General features: G+C 36.3%; 1 protein-coding gene across 1 annotated transcript in view; it reads right to left on the bottom strand.

The window, feature by feature from the left end:
• Nucleotides 1–1786: 1786 nt before the first annotated feature.
• The window catches only part of LOC134653179 (endochitinase-like), an 87049-nt gene continuing 62634 nt past the window's right edge, over nt 1787–26201 (bottom strand). The window contains exons 2-6 of the mRNA XM_063508529.1: nt 5516–5703; nt 4010–4245; nt 2933–3056; nt 2344–2541; nt 1787–2078 (exon numbers count right to left, since the gene is read on the bottom strand). Of these exons, the coding sequence (XP_063364599.1) occupies nt 1821–2078; nt 2344–2541; nt 2933–3056; nt 4010–4245; nt 5516–5703 (1004 nt within the window). The 3' untranslated portion in view covers nt 1787–1820. The remainder of the gene's footprint in view (nt 2079–2343; nt 2542–2932; nt 3057–4009; nt 4246–5515; nt 5704–26201) is intronic.

Here is a 26201-nt window from a genome sequence, read left to right as displayed (position 1 = left end):
ATAAAAGTCGTCATGGATGTCGTTTTATAGGTATTAGGGGGCGCAGATTCCGAAAATGATGACCATTTTGGATTCCAAAATGGCGGCCATGCAGTATGTCATTAAAGTCGTCATGGATGTCGTTTTATAGGTATTAGGGGGCGCAGATTCCGAAAATGATGACTATTTTGGATTCCAAAATGGCGGCCATGCAGTATGTCATTAAAGTCGTCATGGATGTCGTTTTATAGGTTTTGGGGGGCGCAGATTTCGAAAATGATGACCATTTTGGATTCCAAAATGGCGACCATGCAGTATGTCATAAAAGTCGTCATGGATGTCGTTTTATAGGTTTTAGGGGGCGCAGATTTCGAAAATGATGACCATTTTGGAATCCAAAATGGCGGCCATGCAGTATGTCATAAAAGTCGTCATGGATGTCGTGTTATAGGTTTAGGGGGCGCAGATTTCGAAAATGATGACCATTTTGGAATCCAAAATGGCGGCCATGCAGTATGTCATTAAAGTCGTCATGGATGTTGTTTTATAGGTTTCAGGGGGCGCAGATTTCGAAAATGATGACCATTTTGGATTCCAAGATGGCGGCCATGCAGTATTTCATAAAAGTCGTCATGGATGTCGTTTTATAGGTATTAGGGGGCGCAGATTCCGAAAATGATGACCATTTTGGATTCCAAAATGGCGGCCATGAAGTATTTCATAAAAGTCGTCATGGATGTCGTTTTATAGGTATTAGGGGGCGCAGATTCCGAAAATGATGACCATTTTGGATTCCAAAATGGCGGCCATGCAGTATGTCATTAAAGTCGTCATGGATGTCGTTTTATAGGTATTAGGGGGCGCAGATTCCGAAAATGATGACCATTTTGGAATCCAAAATGGCGGCCATGCAGTATGTCATAAAAGTCGTCATGGATGTCGTTTTATAGGTTTTAGAGGGCCATGATTTCGAAAATGATGACCATTTTGGAATCCAAAATGACGGCCATGCAGTATGTCATAAAAGTCGTCATGGATGTCGTTTTATAGGTTTTAGGGGGCGCAGATTTCGAAAATGATGACCATTTTGGATTCCAAGATGGCGGCCATGCAGTATTTCATAAAAGTCGTCATGGATGTCGTTTTATAGGTCATGGTCATCATTTTCGAAATCTGCGCACCTGTTTCAAATAAGATATAGATGCATCCTAGTAAGTCAACAACATCTATATCTACTATCGAAACGTACTTTTGATAGTAGTAGTACGAAATGTAATCTGAAAGGAATCAAGTAATGCATTCCTGTAATGAGGAATCGACATTGATTCCAATTACTAGTAATTGTAATATTCGAGAAATTGATTCCTGATTCCTCAAATGGAATTGTACTTAGTAATTCGGTATTGTTACATTACAAAGTACCTAATCTGGGAATCGGTAATCAGATTAAAAAGTAATTTCAAGTAATCGTGGAATCAGGATTCAATTACGAAATGTCCATCTCGGACTAAATAGCACTGCATTCAATTGATCTTTTTGACGAACCGCGAGTTCTCAGTTCGGGGCGAACTACTAGTATTAATATAACTCGAGTACTAACAGTGATGTGCTTAGGGGTTTCATGTAATTAACGCTAACGCTAGATGGCATTAACCTCAATTATACATAGTGCATTTTGTACTTAGTCATTTCATGAGTTAGGTAAAATGTTCACGATTACAGTTTTTCGCTAAAAATAGAGCTAACAAAACGTAGAATGGCCTTTTAATGCCTACCACTGTAAAGCAATATCGGATACTTACAGTAGGTGTAGTATGTCCAGTACGAGGAGGCAGCACAGTTTAAGAGCTCATGTGTTTATGCAAAAGCTTCATCAAAGGATTTTCGTCACCACAAAGCCCCTTGAAATCGTCCATGTCAATAGCCCAAGTCATGGCTCCGAGGTAGCCTTTCTCTTTGATCCAGTTCATCTTGATCTCCACACTGCGAGGGTCTTCGTATCCCACCCACTGGGTGCCTCTGTAAGCGTAGGGGCATTTGCCGGCTTCATCCCACTTTTTGGTCCAGCCTGAATCTTTGGCGTCTACTTTGGTGCAAATCTAGAAGAATATGATTATATTATTTCAGATAGGTACTTAATTTTAGCTACAGCAAGTGTTAAGGATAACTTAAGACAACAAATTAAGTTGCCCACCAATAACTGACTAAGCGTGTAATTTACACTATTGTCTACCAAATAGGCGTTCTTATCTTGCAGACAGCTTTTGTTTAGATTTAATGTCTCATTTTCTTCCATTAGAATCAACTCTTCTTGTCGGAGTGACAACAAATAATTGGTAAATATGTGTGTAAATGTGTAATTACCTCATAATAGGCCCAGAATCCAGTGGCATTGGTGTAGGGCGCAGGGTCTCCGCCGCCGGCCTCCTTGTTGATGTAGGTGCCGAGGTTGTAGTTGTTATTTCCGGCGGACAGGGTGAACGAGCGTCCGTAGAACGGAATGCCGACAACCAGCTTGTTGGAAGGGCAGCCTTTTTCTTCCCAGAGGTTCAACCCATCATTCTGAAATTATATACGTATTTTAAACTGCTCTATATGTTAATTGTATAGTTTAGGATGTGCTATCGCCTCAACCAAGATTATTACATAGGTTTAGTAAGGAAATGTTTGTTCTCATTTTTCCAACCCACGCTCACATTGAGGTGAGTGAAATGTTCGGCGTGGCGTCACAACTTCTTATATGTAGCGTGGATGTAACTTCTTAGAGGTAATGTATTATGACGCCTACTCTTTTATGCCAGCAAAGTGGCGCTCCTACATTTATCAGAACAGAAAGATGTGATTTACAAAACTCGGGTGGGTACATATTTAACTCAACCTGCATACTTTATATGATCGTTGATTTAATTCTAAAAGAGATGTCAAACTGCAAGTTTTTACTAAAATAGCTTACCACATTTAGTTTTTCATACGCCCATTGGTCGTGCGGACGCCTGTACAAGGGGGAGTGCACGTCGGCGAAGCCGGCCCAGTTGCCGCGGAGGTCGTAGGACATCACGTGGATCGCGTCCAGCTCCCTGCGATAATAGTACATTATTGTCGAGGTTCGGAAGTAGCTACTTGCAGGCTGAGGATTCGTTTTAAACGGACGACCTTGGGAGTCCGTTTAATTGAATCCGAAGCCAGCAAGTAGCCTTCCAGCCGAGTCATATATAGTGCTTTTCTCAAAAATGGTGCAAGAAATAGAAATATTTTACAGAACTTACAGAAGCAACGTTCTAATTTTCCATTAATTTTCACAGAAAAAATACAACCATTAAAAAAATTAGCTTGCCGCCTTTAAAAAAAAAGAAGTGTATTTTTCTGCTGAAAATACGCCAACCTATTTGAGACACCTAAATAGTCGCGGTACCAACATTAAGCCTGTAACAGACTATCGCACCGCACCGCGACCTTGGAGCGTCGCACCCATAAGTGAGAGCGAGAGAGAGATATCTGTTTCTCGCTCTCACTTATGGGTGCGACGCTCCAAGGTCGCGGTGCGGTGCGATAGTCTGTTATAGGCTTTATAATAATAAGTGCTGATCATCTGTTTGGCTGTTTAAGGGACCTATGCCTTCATTTGATATGGCCATTTGAAGTTTTAAAAAGTTTGGAACTCGTTAAATAATGGAATTTGTATGCGACATTGCAGTCCCGAAATCGAGACTGCAATGTTTTTAACTTTTTAATTTTTTGAATGACCATAAACTACGCACTTCGCGACCTATTTTTTAACCGGCAACGTCGACTTTGCCGTCCATTTTTGAGAAAATAATTATTACGTTTTGTATAAATTCGTGCCTTGTCGAGATGAAAACGAAACCAATACGAAAATGGACACGTAGATTTTGCGTCTGTTAGATTTTAAATACCATTTGAAGTAACAAAATTGGATGATTGAAATACTTTTGTGTCGTATTTTTGAGCAAACCTTATCGGCATACATGTAAGGAGGTATGATTGACAATGTAGTTGTAGTTGAGCTCACTGGCACAGGTCGGGGACGTGGTAGCCCTCCATGAGCCTGAAGTTGGCAAGCGGCACGGCGGCGGTGAGCTCCCAGCCCTTGCCGGCGCGGAGGAAGGCGCGCCGCAGCTCCTGCACCAGGTACAGGAAGCGGTCCTTGTCCAAGAACGAGCCGCCGCGGTCCGCCGCGCCCGGGTACTCCCAGTCCAAGTCCAGCCCGTCGAACTCGTATTTGTTGAGGAAGTCTAAAACAATACTCGAGATTATAATGTATAATGATCATGACCCTTTTGACATTTTAAAAAACAGCAGAACGAAGAACAAGAGGAAAACCTCAAGTTTACCTAGCTCCGTGTTCTAGAACTTTTTATTGGCTTATCTTAATAGGTATTTAGTTCTTAATACCTAATTTACCTTTAATGTGCTATTTAATACAGTATTGGAGAAGAATTTAAATATTAATATCTTATTCTGCTCTGAAAAAAAGTACATGTTCCACAAAACGCAATACTTATTTTCTTCCTCGTGTAAATTAAACAATTTACTTGTTCTCACATCGATAGGTACCTACTATTTCTTTTTGATCCGCATAAAAGACGACAATAGTAGTTTATGCAACAGTGATATAATAAGGGTTCTTAAAATTCAAGGGTCGAAGTTACAAAACGAGACGTAGTCGAGTTTTGTAAAAAAAGACCCGAGAATTTTAAGAACCAATTATGAGCTGTTGCATACATTACTTTTTCTATGACAGCTGCAGCAAAAAAAAAAAAAAATAAAAAAAAAAAAAATAAAAAAAAAAAAAAAAAAAGAGTTATTATTAAAAAAAAGTTATTATTAAAAAAAAAGTTATTATTAAAAAAAAAGAGTTATTATTTTAAAAAAATTGAGTTATTATTTAAAAAAAAAAGTTATTATTAAAAAAAAAGAGTTATTATTGTAAATGAAAACATACCTCTTTCAATCAAGATGATCGGAACTTGTATCTTTAAAAAAAATAAAGCAGTTGTATTATACTCATAAGATGACTGCTAGCAGTCATCTTATGAGCCTATAGACAAAGCATTCAAATGACATTGCTTTAGATATCACTGTCAGTCATTTAATTGACACATTTAAGTGCTGGAGTAGAAAAAGAACATAATATGACATCAGATAAATACACTATCTTACGTAAATGTGTGTATGTATCTGCGGAAATGTGATGTTTGCGTTGATATTGTCACCAACCACCAGTGGTCTATCAGGGTAACATCATACATACAGTTTGATTTGATTATTAGAATATTAATGAAAGTGCTATAGAATATTGTAGCCGAATGGACTAGGAGTTCCGATACCGATAAATCTAATGCTTCCGCTAAGAAAAGTCGCTACGCCCCGGTCGATGCTGATGCTGTACAGAGTCAATTTGCGGTACATTTAGTTTTCTTTCACTAGGTAACGAATGGTAGCCTACTCGACGGTGATATTTTTTCATTAGTAACAACGTAATTTTCGTGATATTTTAGCGTTTGGCTTAGTTAGGTAGGAGTTTTAATCTTACCTCAGGGTCGATAACGAGAACCTCGTGTGTTTTCTCCGTGACGCCGATGAAGGCGTAGATGATGTGCGTGCACAGGTCGACGGGGATATCCTCGATGCCGTAGCGGCCGACGCCGGGCCGGTACACCGCCCAGCTGCTGAAGTAGCATACGATGCGCGCTCTGCCACCCGCTTTTATACCATAAAACAACAATTATAAACAAAAAAAGCGGCCAAGTGCGAGTCGGACTCGCCCATGAAGGGTTCCGTATTTAGGCGATTTATGACGTATAAAAAAAACTACCAATTTTCGGTGGAAGTTTACATGGTAATGTACATCATATATTTTTTTTAGTTTTATCATTCTCTTATTTTAGAAGTTACAGGGGGGGGGGACACATTTTACCACTTTGGAAGTGTCTCTCGCGTGAACTATTCAGTTTAGAAAAAAATGATATTAGAAACCTCAATATCATTTTTGAAGACCTATCCATAGATACCCCACACGTATGGGTTTGATGAAAAAAAAATTTTTGAGTTTCAGTTCGAAGTATGGGGAACCCCAAAAATTTATTGTTTTTTTTTCTATTTCTGTGTGAAAACCTTAATGCGGTTCACAGAATACATCTACTTACCAAGTTTCAACAGGTAAGTTATGATGATGATGATCATGACTGTAAGTGTAATGTAAGTAAGGAAACTGAAATATGGAGTGAAAAGAAAATTAAGTGGAAGTCAAAATTACACAAAAGTGTATATAGTGCAAAATTATGTTGACAGTAGGTATTTGGGTGATTCTTAAATTGAGTCCAACAATTTTCTTTTATCATAAACGTTTTTATTTTTTACATATTATTACATATATCAAAAGTACATACAAAAAGCAATTTTTTGATTCATATGGTCAAGCTTAATACCCTCAGGAAAGGTAAATAAAATGAGTACATAAACACGGTAATCGACAAACGCACCTATATTCTTGCTCAAATACTAAACGTTTCTTTTTTTTTAATAAAAATATATTAAAAATGTAATATTTGACGTTTTATAAGTACCTAATCTTGACATCCGCATCCGCATCCGCATCCGCGCATGTCAAAAATCTGCATCCGCAACATCCCTGGTTACGAGTACAATTTGACAATGGATTAACGGTTTAACCGGTTAACCTCGGGTTAGTGGGATGGTGCATGTGGTGCTAAATGTAGTTTCTAATTAGTTAATCTTTTCTTCTGAAGTACTCGTAAAACTTAATCTCTCGTCCTATGAACACGTATTGGTATTTAAACACGTTTGTCTATTATTTTATTCACGACGTCTACACAAGAGCCCGTACCATGGGTCACTGACAGTGTCAAAACTGACATTTACGCTATCGAGAACGTAATTTACTTTCAATACATCTCGTTTGCACTAATAGGTATGCGAGTACGAACGAGATGTATAGAAAGTAAATTACGTTCTCGACGGCGTTTATGTCAGTGACAAACTGATGGTAGCCGTAAAGGGAGAAGAGACGCCGACACTTAATTGAATACAATACAATGTATGCAAGTATATCCCACTTCTTACGTCGAAATGACAACAGTGTTGAACAATGATGACAGGCGTTTAGTTAACGGTATCATTTGTCACTTAACGGTGCATATTGCTCCAGTTAACGATGCCTACTGACCCAGTGTCTACCTTCTATTGTGCTCTTGTGCAACAAAGTATTTATTAGCTGGACAAGCGTAAACATGCTCTCGACATAATCTCTTTAAGGAAATGTTTTTTATTGAATGCCAAACAAAAATATATAGAGTCTGTGCGGAAAGAGAAGGGTCGTGAAATGTATGGGGTCCAATACATTCTACGACTCTTGTCTTTCCGCACAGACTCTAAAGGTGATATACGGGTGACCGAGCAAGTTTGGGGTGGGACTTATGTGATTTATATACATAATATATGATATTTGACGCGAGTACGTGATGGATTTGTAGATTATTGAAAATTGTATTTTAGAAAGGGAGTGAAAATAGTGCTTGTCAAGGACCCCAAGAAGTATTTAAACCAAGATATCGTTTTCTGAAAAGTCTGCGCTTCAGGTGTTAAAGTTCTAAAACAAAGGGCACTTTTTCTGTTTTAGCGACAAATAGGTACCTATAGGTAGGTAAAGCAGCAATTTTATTGGTCAGACGCACGTTAAAATGAAGATAAAGAGCTATCGCGTTATGCTAAACTAAAGCTTCTTCAAAGACAATAAAAATAAATTGGTAGAAAATAAAAATCAACTTAAACAGAGAAAGTAAATTGAATGTTTTTCATGACCTCTTCTTTATCTAATCTAATACCTTTAAACGAGCAATTCTTGTATATTTATTTATATATTTATTTCGGGGATCTCGGAAACGGCTCTAACGATTTCGATGAAATTTGCTATATGTTTTTGGAGGCGAAAAATCGATCTAACTATGTCTTATCTCTGGAAAAACGCGCATTTTTGAGTTTTCATAAGTTTTCCGAGCAAAGCTCGGTCTCCCAGATATAATTAAATAGATTTGTGCAAAGCCACAACAACAACATTTTTATTAAGCTTTTAAATTATACAGATTAGTCAAAACTGCTGTGAAAGAACTTACTTATTTCATACAGGCCAATTCGAATGTACACTGACTGACATCAGAATGGGTAGGTATATTTAGTTATCGTACGTCTCGCTCGCACCAATACATGCACGGAAATGTACGAGTGAAAGGCAGGATAGCCGAATGACATTATTTAGATGCCATTCAGTTGTCAGTGTATGTACGTTCAAATTGGCCTGAAAATCATAAGTAAATAAGTACAGAGCCCGTACCATGAGTCACTGATAGTGTCAAAACTGACATATACGCTGTCGAGAACGTAATTTAAATTACGTTCTCGATGGCGTTTATGTCACTGCCAAACTGGTGGTAGCCCTGCTAAGGTAGGTATAGGGTAAATTTTCAAATAGGCATTTTTTGCTGTCCCACGGCTAAAACTCGAAGTCCATAGGACTTAAAGACTAGATATGTATATATTTTCATTCAGTGTATTATAAACTTAAAAAATAATGTACAACTGTACCTTAAATATTATTTGTTTCTGACAAAATCGCATTTGAAGGTTCAAAAACAGCGAAATTTGCCGTTTTTCGCGTGTCCCAGTGGCGGCATAGCCCAATAAAAAAAAACATAACTTTGGATGTAGGCAACGTATTATTAATAGCCATTGATATAGTATAAAGAACTGGATACCCAATCAGCCGCCAAAAATGGCCCCACAAAAGTGATGTCAAAACAGATCATGCATTACTTTTTCGTTTAGTCTTGTTTGAAACGCTCAAATGTGAAGTTGTCAACAATTACGAAATGTGCCGTTAAAATATGTAAAAATAACAATGATAAAGCAAGGAAAAAGGATGGAATGTATTTCTTTCAGTTAGTTCTTTGGATAGCATTACATAATTTATGTAATCTGGTGGTAATTTTATGGTTTTGAATAAATTAATTTGTTAGTACCAAAGAAGGGATGTCAAGGAACAAAAATCTAATGAGTCGATGTGAGGTCAATATTTTTTTATATTTTTATATGGAATTCATAAGAAATAATATTATGTTTAAATTCAAGATTTCCAAGAAAACCTATGCGACGTGCAAAGTGGACTGCTATTTAATTATAGCAAGAGATAGGGGTGATGCAGTTTTAAACAAGGCAAAACGGCACTTGTGTGTTCGGCCCATTTCCCTGTTTCCGACATATACACCACCAATAAGGGCTTATATCGACTAACTGTAAATGCTAAACCTGTCTGAACACAGTGACAACCACAGGATTTCTTTTATAAAGTATAGGTAGACTTTATAAAAAAAATCCAATCAGTATCTAAATGTCCCCGTGCACCCGTGTTATGAGTAAATGTAGATCTTAAATACACAGTTATTTAATAAGTAGAATTTATTTCAAGGAAATTAGTATTTAAAGACGTATACTTACGAATTAAAAATTTAATTTGTTTGAATTTGAACCACGAATTAATTTTATTTGAGCTCCCGATTAAATTAAATTTGTTTTCTTATTTCAATTGGTCTTCCTGTACAGTAATACATATTAAAGTGTACCAAAGTGACTCCATTCGTTCATTATTCTCGTTTGACGTTGTTTGACGTAAATACGTTACGTTTAGTGCCATCGGACTAAATTTTTTAACAGTGTTGGTGCTTATGTTTGCAAATTTGACACTTAATGCTTACGACATTAAGCTCTTTTCTGTACGAAACATTTATCTTGACTCAATATTTATGTAAGCGTTTTTATCATAAATGCAAATGGTGCGAAACGTCATTGGGATCCACATTTCTTGACGTTTTTGTTCTGCTTTGTGTGTCTATTTCTTTTATATTAAGTCAGTGTTAATAGCTTTATATTTTTATAAAGAGTATTTTCTAGAGAATAAAATACAAATACAAAAATACATAAATTGTATTTCGTTACCAGGCATATGAAACATATAGGATAAAACAAATCAGTTTCACTTAAAATATTACAATTTGGTTAGCAGTAGCCCTCACACTAGGTCAAGCCTGTGTCGTGAGGACTCTAGGAAATTCCAGTAGATTTATCAATAAGATGATGCGAAAAAAATATACAGATAAATAACGAGTTTACAAATATAAATGAGCTAATATAAATTAAACTATTTTTAAAACCTAACAAACAATCTATATTTTTATTATTATTATAAAATTATGGTATTAAGCTGTGCGAGCTTGGGAGTGTGTGTGTGTGTGTGTGTGTGTACGTGAAAGAGAGATGTTGTGTTTACTGCAAAGGCTTTAATGTATCTTCTGTTGGCTGGTACGAGAGAGAGATTAACCACATACGAACAATGGTCTGAAATTCTTTAACTGTCATATCTTGTACATTGAAGAGTTTTGATATATGGTTATAAATAAACGGATGGAGGAATTGTGGAAAGCGTCTTGCATAAGGCGTTCTTGTCTTATTTTGAGGGACGCGGAAGATCCTTTTACTCCGGAACGATGCGAAACCGGGCGAATTTAATGTGTTTCGATGCATTATCGTCGCTACCTTAAGAATGAACAACTGGCGGACTGAGAGAGTGTTAGTTTCGGACAGCAGTTGGTTTGTTGGGAATACTGACCTTTGTGCCCTTTCTATGCTAAGCATGCCCCACCCCAGACCGATATTTATTGAATCATTTCGATAATTTAATACGTTATTTAATAAAACAAGGAAAGCCTTTTTATCGTTGTCCCGCGCGGCACTTGTTTTGTTATGACTTAAAGATACCCCCCAAAATCTTCTTTGTCTATTGAATAACGATTAGATTAACTTTACGACGCAATAGTGCGGTTAGTTGGGCGTCTATCGCCATTAAGTATGCAAGCGCAAACAGTTTTATCTAATCTAATACCTTTAAATGAGCAATTCTTGTTTATTTATTTATTTATTTATATATATATATATTTCGGGGATCTCGGAAACGGCTCTAACGATTTCGATGAAATTTGGTATGTAGGGGTTTTCGGGGGCGAAAAATCGATCTAGCTAGGTCTTATCTCTGGGAAAACGCGCATTTCCGAGTTATTATATGTTTTCCGAGCGAAGCTCGGTCACCCAGATATTTTATGTAAAAACAGGTAATAATCTCTTTTAGGCCGGTTACTAAACTTTAAATTGTTCGAGAGCATCACATTATATCCTACAGTATATTTGTGTTTGGAATATAATAGAACACTATTTTGTGAATGTATGTGTAAAGTAATCTCTAAAAAATATATTGAGATTTTTGGAAAAAAAAATTTTAAAAATTTAGTTTTTAAAAAGATGTAAACATCAAATTCTACAGTAGCGATTTTTTGTTCAAAAGGCATAACTAAATATTTTACACTGTAAGTAAAATATGCACCACTTTTTTAGTGGTGCATACGTCACGAGCAATAAAAATGTTTGAAATAAATAATTACAATACAACATTAATTAAACACTTGGTGATTTTCCACTATATTGTTACGCCAATTATTCTACTCAATCTAATAAAATAAAAAACCAGGGGATTTTATTTTTACTATTTTTTAAACAATTATAACGTATTTTACCCCACGCGCATTAATTCTACAGTATATTTTTTTAATGCACCATACAGCCTGTAATTAATGTTATCACAACGTCAAAGAATCTCCTATTAATACAATGAGCTTTTGTCACAATTGTAAAAATGGCTATCGTTAAATTATTTAAATGATCGGCGCGGGGCGGGAGGGGAAGCGATGGCGATACCTCAAGGCCGCACGGCCGCAAAGCAACGGATTGGATAGGATGAAGGTATCTTAGGGCGGTTACAGAGTAGCGTTTTATACGAGCGTACGCGTACAGTCACCAGCAATTAAATGTCTGCTAGTGCACGAAAATACTAACGACCTTTTTTCCTACGTCCAGTTGACCTAAGTTTAAAATGTATAAATTGCGAAACTTGTAACGACATGTGTCCCACGTTTAGCTGACCTAAGTTTAAAAAGTCTACCGTACCGCGAAGAAATTCAAAGGTGTATGTGAAGTCCCCAATCCGCATTGGGCTAGCGTGGGGACTGCCGTACGAAACTGATAATTTTATTTAACATCACGATTTTTGGTCGTTCATGAACTGTCAAAAGTGACGTTTCTTCAAATAAAAACGTCACTTTTGACACTTGTATGGATGGGGTATGTCAGTGTCAAACAAGTGACTAAAGTGACGTTTTTTTTTAGAAACGTCACTTGACACTTGTATGGATGGGATGTTAGGGTCAAACAAGTGAGAAAGGTGACGTGTTTTTAAGAAACGTCACTCTTGACACTTGTATGGATGGGATATCTCAGTGTCAAACAAGTGACAAAAGTGACTTTTTTTAAAGAAACGTCACTTTTGACAAGTATGGATGGGCTATGTCAGTGTCAAACAAGTGACAAAAGTGGCGTTTTTGAAGAAACGTCACTCTTGACACTTGTATGGATGGGATATGACAGTGTCAAACAAGTGACAAAAGTGACGTTTTTTATGAAACGCCACTATTGACACTTGTATGGATGGGATATATCGGTGTCAAACAAGTGACAAAAGTGACATTTTTTTTTTAAAGAAACGTCACTTTTACATGTATGGATGGGATATGTCAGTGTCAAACAAGTGACAAAAGTGACTTTTTTTTAAAGAAACGTCACTTTTGACATGTATGGACGGGCTATGTCGGTGTCAAACAAGTGACAAAAGTGACGTTTTTGAAGAAACGTCACTCTTGACACTTGTATGGATGGGATATGTCAGGGTCAAACAAGTAAGAAAAGTGACGTTTGTTTTTAAGAAACGTCACTTGTATGGATGGGATATGTCGGTGTCAAACAAGTGACAAAACTGACTTTTTTTAAAGAAACGTCACTTTTGACATGTAAGGATGGGATATGTCAGTGTCAAACAAGTGACAAAAGTGACTTTTTTATTTAAAGAAACGTCACTTTTGACATGTATGGATGGGCTATGTCAGTGTCAAACAAGTGACAAAAGTGACGTTTTTTTTTTTAAGAATCGTCACTTTTGACACTTGTTGACACTGATATATCCCATCCATACAAGTGTCAATAGTGGCGTTTCATAAAAAACGTCACTTTTGTCACACGAAAATACTAACGACCTTTTTTCCTACGTCCAGTTGACCTAAGTTTAAAATGTATAAATTGCGAAACTTGTAACGACATGTGTCCCACGTTTAGCTTACCTAAGTTTAAAAAGTCTACCGTACCGCGAAGAAATACAAAGGTGTATGTGAAGTCCCCAACCGCATTGGGCTAGCGTGGGGACTACCGTACGAAACTGATAATTTTATTTAACATCACGATTTTTGGTCGTTCATGAACTGTCAAAAGTGACGTTTCTTCAAATAAAAACGTCACTTTTAACACTTGTATGGATGGGATATGTCAGTGTCAAACAAGTGACTAAAGTGACGTTTTTTTTTAGAAACGTCACTTGACACTTGTATGGATGGGATATGTCAGGGTCAAACAAGTGAGAAAGGTGACGTGTTTTTAAGAAACGTCACTCTTGACACTTGTATGGATGGGATATGTCAGTGTCAAACAAGTGACAAAAGTGACTTTTTTTAAAGAAACGTCACTTTTGACAAGTATGGATGGGCTATGTCAGTGTCAAACAAGTGACAAAAGTGGCGTTTTTGAAGAAACGTCACTCTTGACACTTGTATGGATGGGATATGTCAGTGTCAAACAAGTGAGAAAAGTGACGTTTGTTTTTAAGAAACGTCACTTTTGACACTTGTATGGATGGGATATGTCGGTGTCAAACAAGTGACAAAAGTGACTTTTTTTTAAAGAAACGTCACTTGTGACATGTATGGATGGGATATGTCAGTGTCAAACAAGTGACAAAAGTGACTTTTTTATTTAAAGAAACGTTACTCTTGACACTTGTATGGATGGGCTATGTCAGTGTCAAACAAGTGACAAAAGTGACGTTTTTGTAGGAACGTCACTCTTGGCACTTGTATGGATGGGATATGTCAGTGACAAAAGTGACTTTTTTTAAAGAAACGTCACTTTTGACATATGGATGGGCTATGTCAGTGTCAAACAAGTGACAAGAGTGACGTTTTTTATGAAACGTCACTATTGACATGTATGGATTGGATATGTCAGGGTCAAACAAGTGAGAAAGGTGACGTGTTTTTAAGAAACGTCACTCTTGACACTTGTATGGATGGGATATGTCAGTGTCAAAAAAGTGACAAAAGTGACTTTTTTTTAAAGAAACGTCACTTTTGACATGTATGGATGGGCTATGTTAGTGTCAAACAAGTGACAAAAGTGACGTTTTTGAAGAAACGTCACTCTTGACACTTGTATGGATGGGATATGTCAGGGTCAAACAAGTGAGAAAGCTGAAATTTTTTTAAGAAACGTCACTAATACATTTGTATGGATGGGATTGTCGGTGTCAAACAAGTGACAAAAGTGACGTTTTTAACAAACGTCACTATTGACACTTGTATGGATGGGATATGTCAGTGTCAAACAAGTGACTAAAGTGACGATATTTTTTAGAAACGTTACTCTTGACACTTGTATGGATGGGCTATGTCAGTGTCAAACAAGTGACATAAGTGACGTTTTTGTAGGAACGTCACTCTTGGCACTTGTATGGATGGGATATGTCAGTGACAAAAGTGACTTTTTTTAAAGAAACGTCACTTTTGACATATGGATGGGCTATGTCAGTGTCAAACAAGTGACAAGAGTGACGTTTTTGAAGAAACGTCACTCTTGACACTTGTATGGATGGGATATGTCAGGGTCAAACAAGTAAGAAAAGTGACGTTTGTTTTTAAGAAACGTCACTTGTATGGATGGGATATGTCGGTGTCAAACAAGTGACAAAACTGACTTTTTTTAAAGAAACGTCACTTTTGACATGTAAGGATGGGATATGTCAGTGTCAAACAAGTGACAAAAGTGACTTTTTTATTTAAAGAAACGTCACTTTTGACATGTATGGATGGGCTATGTCAGTGTCAAACAAGTGACAAAAGTGACGTTTTTTTTTTTAAGAATCGTCACTTTTGACACTTGTTGACACTGATATATCCCATCCATACAAGTGTCAATAGTGGCGTTTCATAAAAAACGTCACTTTTGTCACACGAAAATACTAACGACCTTTTTTCCTACGTCCAGTTGACCTAAGTTTAAAATGTATAAATTGCGAAACTTGTAACGACATGTGTCCCACGTTTAGCTTACCTAAGTTTAAAAAGTCTACCGTACCGCGAAGAAATACAAAGGTGTATGTGAAGTCCCCAACCGCATTGGGCTAGCGTGGGGACTACCGTACGAAACTGATAATTTTATTTAACATCACGATTTTTGGTCGTTCATGAACTGTCAAAAGTGACGTTTCTTCAAATAAAAACGTCACTTTTAACACTTGTATGGATGGGATATGTCAGTGTCAAACAAGTGACTAAAGTGACGTTTTTTTTTAGAAACGTCACTTGACACTTGTATGGATGGGATATGTCAGGGTCAAACAAGTGAGAAAGGTGACGTGTTTTTAAGAAACGTCACTCTTGACACTTGTATGGATGGGATATGTCAGTGTCAAACAAGTGACAAAAGTGACTTTTTTTAAAGAAACGTCACTTTTGACAAGTATGGATGGGCTATGTCAGTGTCAAACAAGTGACAAAAGTGGCGTTTTTGAAGAAACGTCACTCTTGACACTTGTATGGATGGGATATGTCAGTGTCAAACAAGTGAGAAAAGTGACGTTTGTTTTTAAGAAACGTCACTTTTGACACTTGTATGGATGGGATATGTCGGTGTCAAACAAGTGACAAAAGTGACTTTTTTTTAAAGAAACGTCACTTGTGACATGTATGGATGGGATATGTCAGTGTCAAACAAGTGACAAAAGTGACTTTTTTATTTAAAGAAACGTTACTCTTGACACTTGTATGGATGGGCTATGTCAGTGTCAAACAAGTGACAAAAGTGACGTTTTTGTAGGAACGTCACTCTTGGCACTTGTATGGATGGGATATGTCAGTGACAAAAGTGACTTTTTTTAAAGAAACGTCACTTTTGACATATGGATGGGCTATGTCAGTGTCAAACAAGTGACAAGAGTGACGTTTTTTATGAAACGTCACTATTGACATGTATGGATTGGATATGTCAGGGTCAAACAAGTGAGAAAGGTGACGTGTTTTTAAGAAACGTCACTCTTGACACTTGTATGGATGGGATATGTCAGTGTCAAAAAAGTGACAAAAGTGACTTTTTTTTAAAGAAACGTCACTTTTGACATGTATGGATGGGCTATGTTAGTGTCAAACAAGTGACAAAAGTGACGTTTTTGAAGAAACGTCACTCTTGACACTTGTATGGATGGGATATGTCAGGGTCAAACAAGTGAGAAAGCTGAAATTTTTTTAAGAAACGTCACTAATACATTTGTATGGATGGGATTGTCGGTGTCAAACAAGTGACAAAAGTGACGTTTTTAACAAACGTCACTATTGACACTTGTATGGATGGGATATGTCAGTGTCAAACAAGTGACTAAAGTGACGATATTTTTTAGAAACGTTACTCTTGACACTTGTATGGATGGGCTATGTCAGTGTCAAACAAGTGACAAAAGTGACGTTTTTGTAGGAACGTCACTCTTGGCACTTGTATGGATGGGATATGTCAGTGACAAAAGTGACTTTTTTTAAAGAAACGTCACTTTTGACATATGGATGGGCTATGTCAGTGTCAAACAAGTGACAAGAGTGACGTTTTTGAAGAAACGTCACTCTTGACACTTGTATGGATGGGATATGTCAGGGTCAAACAAGTGAGAAATGTGACTTTTTTTTAAGAAACGTCACTTTTGACACTTGTATGGATGGGATATATGTCGTTGTCAAACAAGTGACAAAAGTGACGTTTATTATGAAACGTCACTCTTGACACTTGTATGGATGGGCTATGTCAGTGTCAAACAAGTGACAAAAGTGACGTTTTTGAAGAAACGTCACTTTTGACATGTATGGATGGGCTATGGCAGTGTCAAACAAGTGACAAAAGTGACGTTTTTGAAGGAACGTCACTCTTGACACTTGTATGGATGGGATATGTCAGGGTCAAACAAGTGAGAAAGGTGACTTTTTTTTTTTTGATATTGACTTTCAAAGTATTGTCATTAGGCTTTTTGAACGTAGCTATTTTAAGCGTAGCAATTTTAAAAGTATTGGTCTCAAGTTATTTGTTATTTATTTTGATTTCTCGCAAAGCACTTGTTATTATTCCAATATTTTTTTGATAACACGTGTTAAATAAACAGATAATTGTAGAAATATAAAATTTTCGAGTGTAGGATGAATAAACATATTTTTTAAGCATAAAATAAAAAATAAAAAATCATAATAAATAGATCTCACGGTATCCGAGTGGTGCAAATTTCCATATCAATTGAGATTAATATTATGACCTAATCATCAAATTTTCGAATTGTGTAGGAATTTTTAAGTTACATTTATATCGATTATTTAAAAAATAACTATAGATTGAGCTTACTGTACACAGCTCACAGGAAACTCTCGGGATTTCTTTGTTATTAATCATGAACTAACTTAAGACATATAATTGATACATTATCCCGACTGTATGACTTAGTCTGTATAGTGTTCTAGATATTGACCCTAGGGTCATTAATTTCATGAAGAGCTCAATTACGGTACTCGAGATAATCGTATCGTGGGCATCTGTAAACCCTAAATATTGATTAGAAAAAGCTTTCGAGACTGTACGAATTAATGCAAGCAAAATTTTTTCTTCCCCCGCCTATTTCGATATATTTTGGAACGACTACAATGACATTTGTATGGACGCTTCATATGTTGGTACACAGTCGAAATAAAAATGTGTATTTCATAATAATAGTTGCAAATATAGTGTTAAAATATATAGCAAAATAAATAAGTGAGTTGGTTATATGGTGTAAGAAATTTCGCCAAAAAATATTATTGACGATATTTGTATGGCGACATTTGTACGGCTATTTTGGCCGTACAGATGTCGATTGCGGCATACAAATGGCCACATAGTGCCATACAAATGTCGAAAAGGCGTCATACAAATGTCGTCAGGGTCTTACAAATGCCACAAAATTAATAAATAGTGACTTTAACATTTTGATACTGCCATATAATTACGAAAAAATGCCTGTCAAAAGCGCCTTAAATATTGCTAAATAGTGCCATACAAATGTCGATGTTTAGACGTCCATATCTAGCTAACTATAAAAAGTAGAGGGGTGCCTCGTACGGTATATTTTTTGTTGTAAAGAATCCTTCCTAATTCGTTGATTATAAATCAGAATTTCCAAAAATAAAAAATTGCCATACAAATGTCGAAAAACACCCTCTTCAAAAATTGACCCTTAATACTTAGTTTTTTTTTTAAGATTATCGAATTATACATAGGGGCTCGCCCTATTCGGAAATCATGTTTTTTTTTAACTATACTGTACTTACTTACTCTATATTTATACGTTTTCAAGAATCCAATCGAAAATACATGACTGTATTTACAAAAAATTACTTGTTTATCTACCTACAGGACGGCCAAAAATACGTTTAGGTACATAACATTTTTATTTCTGCATATTGCTGTTAATTTATTCAAACATGTGCCTTTGTGTAGGAATCAAAGCTAAAGGAAATATTTTTAAAATAATTTGTTTTTAGTTGATAGATTGTAATTTTTATTTTGAACGCCATTATTTAAAAAACAAAGTTTAATAAGTAAAAAAACCCTAAAAAATATTTGTCAGGGCAACGTTATTCTAAAAACAGGTTTCTAAATTTGGCAACGGTCAAAAGTCGTTACAAACATTCTGGTAAATTCAGTCATTCATTATGCTCTATCTGCCGTATTCGAACTTCAAGATATTCACAAGCGACGACACGTACTAGATCCATTCTAGATACGTTATAGTTTAGATTTCAACTAGTTCTCTTTTGCAGCGCAATTCGGGCAACCAATGTCACTTTTACGATAGATCGTGTTAGATATCTATTAGATGTGAATTAGATCTCTAAGTAATATCTTGTGGAAATCGTTCAAGAGTATCTCCAGAATCGCGGAAATGTCAAATTTGACAGGTTAGATCTACATATCGTTATCGTATCTTGGCGGTGACTAAAAGATATCTAATAGATGTCTATTACAAAATCCGAATCGGGCCCATTATCTATTCTGAAATAGACTAGCTCCGCACCGTTTATGAAATCAATAATCATATAAGTGTAGGTATACCATTTCATAAAAGGACCGAGACGAGTTAACATTTACATAAAACTGTGTTGCGTTAAGGGAATACTCGAACAAACGGTTCATCAGATACGAACCCATTTAAGCAGCGACTACTTATAGCTTTAATTCGTGATTTTGTGTTGCCATTTCGATGTAATTTAGGATGTACAAAATGCCATTTGTGCAATGCAAGGAGGTTGGGTTAACTAGGTATGTGCACGATTATTAAGATTTAGATTAACTGTAGGTCAGAGTCATTCAGTTTCAGTTACAACAGAGTTGTTTTATTTGATTCGATTTTCACACAAAAGAAAATCATATTTTCTACTTAAAACAAAGGTTTAAATTTCACTGGCAAATTTAGGATTTTTGTTTTGTATGGCCTTAGGAGAATAGTATGGACCACACTATACTTATTAGATAGTTAATACGTTAATATGTAAAAAAAACGACGGGTTGTACTCCGGGAGTGCCGACAGAAGTGAAAACTCAATGACTAGTCCAAAATGTCTGCAGCGCTATGTATAATTGACCCATCCTCCTTTCTACTGAAAAACTTTAGTTCCGAAATGGCCGGTCAGTGAGCTTGTTTAAAATTCTAAATTCAAATTTGTAGCGTTAATTGTTTATAATTCGAATAGAAATTGTAAAGTTACCTTGCAGACCTCGCATATAAATATATCTGGTCATGATATTTTGAGTTTTATTCACCAGTACTAGAGTTCACTTTTATTAGCGATTTCATCAAGATATAGTTTTATTGAATTATATTTAAGTGATATAAAGTTAGCATGTAACTGTGAGATCCCCGTATTTCTGCCCGTACAAGATTAGATCCTTTTTCATGTAATGTCATTGAGTTTTTTTTATTGATTTAAATGCCATCTAAATCAGTGGCCATTTAAATCTTATAGTCACGTGATCGCCTTACACTGTCTCGAGTTTATCATTTTTTCCCCACCTTAAAAAGTGCCCAGCGCCGCTAAAGAAGTATTCACCTCAAAAACTTTGTTAACGTATTTTTGGACCACCATGTATTATCGAGACTTTCGGTCCAATGACCATCTTTTAGAGCAAAGTACCCAATAATTGCCCCGTTTCCAGAATTGGAAGCCACTGTGAGTAGAGTTTATTAGTTAGCTCCTATCCCTTCTGGTAACGGACACGCTTAATCTAGCTCTAGCCTAAACGTCCCTATTAATTCCGCTCGCCTATCGCAGTCCCGACCACCTTTTTAGGGGTCAACAAAGTTTTTCAAGATGATTCGGGGTTTGCCCAGATGCTACACCAAATTTGTATCAGTGTTAACAGCTGAGAGTTTATATCTCATCTGTTACTATGTTAACTTAACAACTGAAACAATTTTTGAAGTGAATACTTCTTTAGCGGCGCTGGGCACTTTTTGAGGTGGGGAAAAAATGATAAACTCGAGACAGCGTAAGGCGATCACGTGACCGTAAGGCGATCACGTGACCGTAAGGTTTAGATGGCCACTCATTTAAATCAATAAAGAAAAACTCAATGACATTACATGAAAAAGGTTCTAATCTTGTACGGGCGGAAATACGAGGATCTCACAGTTACATTCTAACTTTATATCACTCAAATATAAATTCAATAAAGCTACATCTTGATGAAATCGCTAATAAAAGTGAACTCTAGTACTAGTGAATAAAACTCAAAATATCATGACCAAATATATTTAGATGCGAGGTCTGCAAGGAAACTTTACAATTTCTATTCGAATTTTAAACAATTAACGCTACAAATTTGAATTTCGAATTTTAAACAAGCTCACTGAGCACCAGCAATTTCGGAACTAAAGTTTTTGAATAGAAAGGAGGATGGGTCAATTATACATAGTGCTGCAGACATTTTGGACTAGTCATTGAGTTTTCACTTCTGTCGGCACTCCCGGAGTGCAACCCGTTGTTTTTTTGTGTTAGGTACTGGGTTTTTTTCTCCCAGTAGTTAGCAGGGTAAATGTTTATTTTAATATTTACGTCGACAGGTGATTCGTGTATATCTTATTCTCAGTTCCAAAAGTAATTGTTTTGTTTTTGAATTTGAAACCTACAGAAGTAGGTCAGTGTTAAAACCACTAAGTTAAGATCAAAATAAGTAATTTAAACGTAGTATTAGCAGTAATCAATAAACGTCAAGTATGAGTGGCTGTGTGTGTTGTGTGTGACGGCATCCACTCGAGACGCCCCGCTCGGATGCGATTACGATGACTCGCATCTCGAGATTGCCGGCGCGCGGCGGCGCGTCAATTTGTAATCTCAAACGCTCGACTATCTATGTAATGATATTACGTCGTAATACATAGTTTGGCATAACAGTATTTTTTATTGCACTTATGTAGGTACATATAATTTTTTTACACTTACAAACACAACGAACAACTTTATTTCGTAAAAGGATTACTAAGTACTACCCATAGGTACCAATAAATACAACTCTGCCAAAAATGTAAAAGCTCATAAAGCTTTACTACAGTCATAGGAACTAATATTCTACCAAGATGTAGGGTTTATTTATTTATAGGATAAGGCTAGTAGTTTTGTGAAGTAAAACTTTTATTGTGTTGTTTATCAATGCATGACCGCATTTCGACCATATAGGTACATAGATCAATAATTCTGTAGCTATTGGTCTGTTCGTGCTGGCCAAGTTCTTTAATGAAAAAGCAACAGTTTGTCCCGAAAGCTAATTTAACTCGAAGCGAGCCTGTTTCTTGGATGTCATCTGTTACAAAGTGGTTTGAAACAGAAGGCTTGCATCGCATAGATAAACGTAATATATCCCTACTTTAGATTATATATTTTAAATATAATATTATAAATGCGACAGTAACTGCCTGTCGGTCATCTCTTCACGCTTAAACTGCTGTAAGTATTTAGATGAAATTTGGTATGGAGATGGAGATAGTTTGAGGCCTGAGGAAGGACACATTGTCATATTTTCGATTGTCATGAGCAGGCCTCGGAGTTTTTTTAGCACGGTAAGACTAAGGAGAGCTATGGAGTCTTTGTTAACATTAAAATTAAATTCATACTCATACTCATCCTCATTAATTAAGTTCGTCCGAATCGTTTTATAAATACTTAGACTACTTATATGTAATTAATTCTGTTTACATATATTTAATTAAATGTTATATTATAAAAAAGTAATAATATGTATATGTGTATGTTAATATTAGGGTTCCGTAGCCAAATGGCAAAAAACGGAACCCTTATAGATTCGTCATGTCTGTCTGTCTGTCCGTCTGTCCGTCTGTCCGTCCGTATGTCACAGCCACTTTTCTCCGAAACTATAAGAACTATACTGTTGAAACTTGGTAAGTAGATGTATTCTGTGAACCGCATTAAGATTTTCACACAAAAATAGAAAAAAAACAATAAATTTTTGGGGTTCCCCATACTTCGAACTGAATCTCAAAAATTATTTTTTCATCAAACCCATACGTGTGGGGTATCTATGGATAGGTCTTCAAAAATGATATTGAGGTTTCTAATATCATTTTTTTCTAAACTGAATAGTTTGCGCGAGAGACACTTCCAAAGTGGTAAAATGTGTGTCCCCCCCCCTGTAACTTCTAAAATAAGAGAATGATAAAACTAAAAAAAATATATGATGTACATTACCATGTAAACTTCCACCGAAAATTGGTTTGAACGAGATCTAGTAAGTAGTTTTTTTTATACGTCATAAATCGCCTAAATACGGAACCCTTCATGGGCGAGTCCGACTCGCACTTGGCCGCTTTTTATTATATTACCCATATTGCAGTGTCATCGCTCCAATATTTTATTTAAGTACTTAACGTACCTACATACTATAATTACTGTTAAGATAAGGATATTGGTGTCTTGAAAATGATGCCCAATAATATAATATGTATATGTGTATGTTAATATTATTATATTACCCATATTGCAGTGTCATCGCTCCAATATTTTATTTAAGTACTTAACGTACCTACATACTATAATTACTGTTAAGATATTGATATTGGTGTCTTGAAAATGATGCCCATGAATGCGACTTACGACGTTTATACTGCCCATTATGTGTGAACGAACTGTTTTGTAGACGTAAGGAAGAGTAACGCATAACTATTCTAAAATATTGTAGCTCTATATCAACCTTAATGAATAATAAACAGTTTTAATATCTATGGAATATCGTTTTAATATGTCGAATACGTATTACCAATGTTTATAATCATAGGTTGCATGTCTTAAGTACTTTTTTAAGTGATAGGCCACTTATGATTAAACCTCTTTACCTAAATATGTGTATGAGTAAATCAGATGTCACATTATGTCATGAATATATAGTTACGTATTTCGTTATTGTGATGATCGCTGATATTTATTAGGTCTAGAGCTGTACATAATTTACTTGTACTTAATTAATGAGGATGAGTATGAGTATGAACTTAATTTTAATGTTAACAAAGACTCCATAGCTCTCCTTAGTCTTACCGTGCTAAAAAAACTCCGAGGCCTGGTCATGAGTATCATGACACATTTGACAAAAAATTTTAGCTTATAATTTTCATTTATAAGCTACAATTGCATTGGTGTTATGAATGTGTATGCATTTTTATGTTTCACTGGAGAGCAAAGTTTGTTTAACCCTCGTGTCTTGAATCCCGCGCAACGCTCAAGATTCAACTTTTCGAACTACTCGCTATGCTCGTGGTTCAATTTTGGAATCTTTCGCTTGCTCGGATATTAATATTAACACAAGGAATTAAACAACAACTTTGCCCTCTTGTAAAACAAATAACATGTTAACCGCTTTCAAGTAAGTTACGATTTTTAAGATTTAATTAAACATGTTTATAAACCGCCGCAGAGATAAGCCGGAATAAGTCGAGCCAAGCAGTCTAGGCATCTGTCGCGTAAACAGAGGACGCTGGTTCGATTCCAGCTCTGCGGGCTCAGCACGGTTCCATTTTTATCGACGATCACTATGCCCGTCACTTCGCACTTACATACTTGTTAGAACGTGACAGGCATGGTGACAAATGATAAAAATGCGACCGTGCTACTAGGGCTGGACACTGAAGCCGTCATAGTTTTTTCCTTTATAGATACCTATATAAACATTTAATTCGGTTTATAGTTGACACCGAAAGATTGTGAACTCGTTAGTTTAATTAAATAGTAGTATGTATACTTGAAATAATACAAATTAAAATATTTTCACCGAAAGTAATTTAATTTGTACATAGCCCAGCAGAGACATTCTTATCATGTGATAGTAGGAGGTCTGTGTCAAGCAAAAAGTCCGGCCCGCCCGGTTTGCCTCCGTTGTCTGAGCCCGTACCATGAGTCACTGACAGTGTCAAAACTGACACATACGCTATCGAGAACGTAATTTACTTTCTATATATCTCGTTCGAACTAATATACGAGTACGAGCGAGATGTATAGAAAGTAAATTACGTTCTCGATGGCGTTTATGTCAGTGCCAAACTGATGGTAGCCGTACTGTTCCTATATGCGTAGAGTACGTGCAACCGACTTACCTGTCAATTAAGCTACCGCGATGCAGCTCCGTTTAATTGCGCGGGCCGCCGCCTGTTGGGTTTGAATTAGCGACGTAATACCGCTTTCATTAAGAGGCTTCCTTAAACTACGAGGTTGTTTCAGCCTGAAACGCTCCAATTATGAACTATGATACTAACCGGAATAAATGAGTACCGCGCGCTAAGATTAATTATGAACATAGTCGAGATCCAGATCCACTACGACATTTACGATACCTACCTATTATCATCTATTGTAGAATCAAAATGCCTGCTAGTATCACCGATCAGCGGCTCGGCTCTTTCCACTAAAACGATAAACCCGTAGGAAAGTTCTACAATAAGTGTAATCAGAAGTTACAGATGTCGAAGATGACATTTGAATTAAAATTTGAAAAGCGCGAAGAAGGGGATGCTTTTGTGTGGAGACTAGGTACAGTAGTACCTACCTAAGAGTGTAACAGTAACTTTTCACACCACCTATTCGGAAAAGAGTTTTTCACCTCAGCAGCTCGAACAAGGGTACTTTGCTACTTAAAAACAGTGAGCAAAATCGCATTTTGCTCACTGAGTGAGACAAAATGAGCAAAATGTGATTTTCCTCACTCGGTGAGTAAAATGCGATTTTTCTCACTGTTTTTAAGTAGCAAAGTACCCTTGTTCGAGCTGCTGAGGTGAAAACTTAATTGTTGGTATATCTTAAGAAAACATGAGTGAATAGGTAAGTGATGAAGAAGGAATACATCTTTCGGGTTCTCTAATATGTTCTCACTGCTGAGGTGAAAAGTTTTGTGAACTACACGAGATCAAAGTTATTTACACCTCGTGCGCTTTTGAGTCCCTTACTACGCTCAAGATTCTAAATTAGATTCACTCGCTACGCTCGTGAATCTAGTATAGAATCTTTCGCTTGCACGGGACTCAAAATAAGCACTCGAAGAAATATTAAACTTTGATCTCTTGTTGTACAAATAACTATTTCTTCCCTACTAGGAGGGATCAAAGTGGCACTTTTCCTCCCTGCTAGGAAGTTCTAGCACACTATTTTTACATTTTTTGCACATTATTGTTTTAGCTTAAATAATCTGTTTAAGCATCAGATTGGTTCAACACTAAGATTTTTTTATTTTCCTCATAGTTGATGTGAAAAGCACAGTATGTGTCACACGGTATCAAAATTATTTCGTCTTGGGCGTTAACACTTGAATCCCTCGTTACGCTCAGGATTCTACTTTAGTATATTGTAGAATCTATCGCTTTATTCAGG

This window comes from Cydia amplana, chromosome 1 (assembly GCF_948474715.1).
Source record: "Cydia amplana chromosome 1, ilCydAmpl1.1, whole genome shotgun sequence".
Taxonomy (NCBI): domain Eukaryota; kingdom Metazoa; phylum Arthropoda; class Insecta; order Lepidoptera; family Tortricidae; genus Cydia; species Cydia amplana.
The sequence above is the reverse complement of the archived record's forward strand: the minus strand, read 5'-3'. Positions and strand labels throughout refer to the sequence as shown.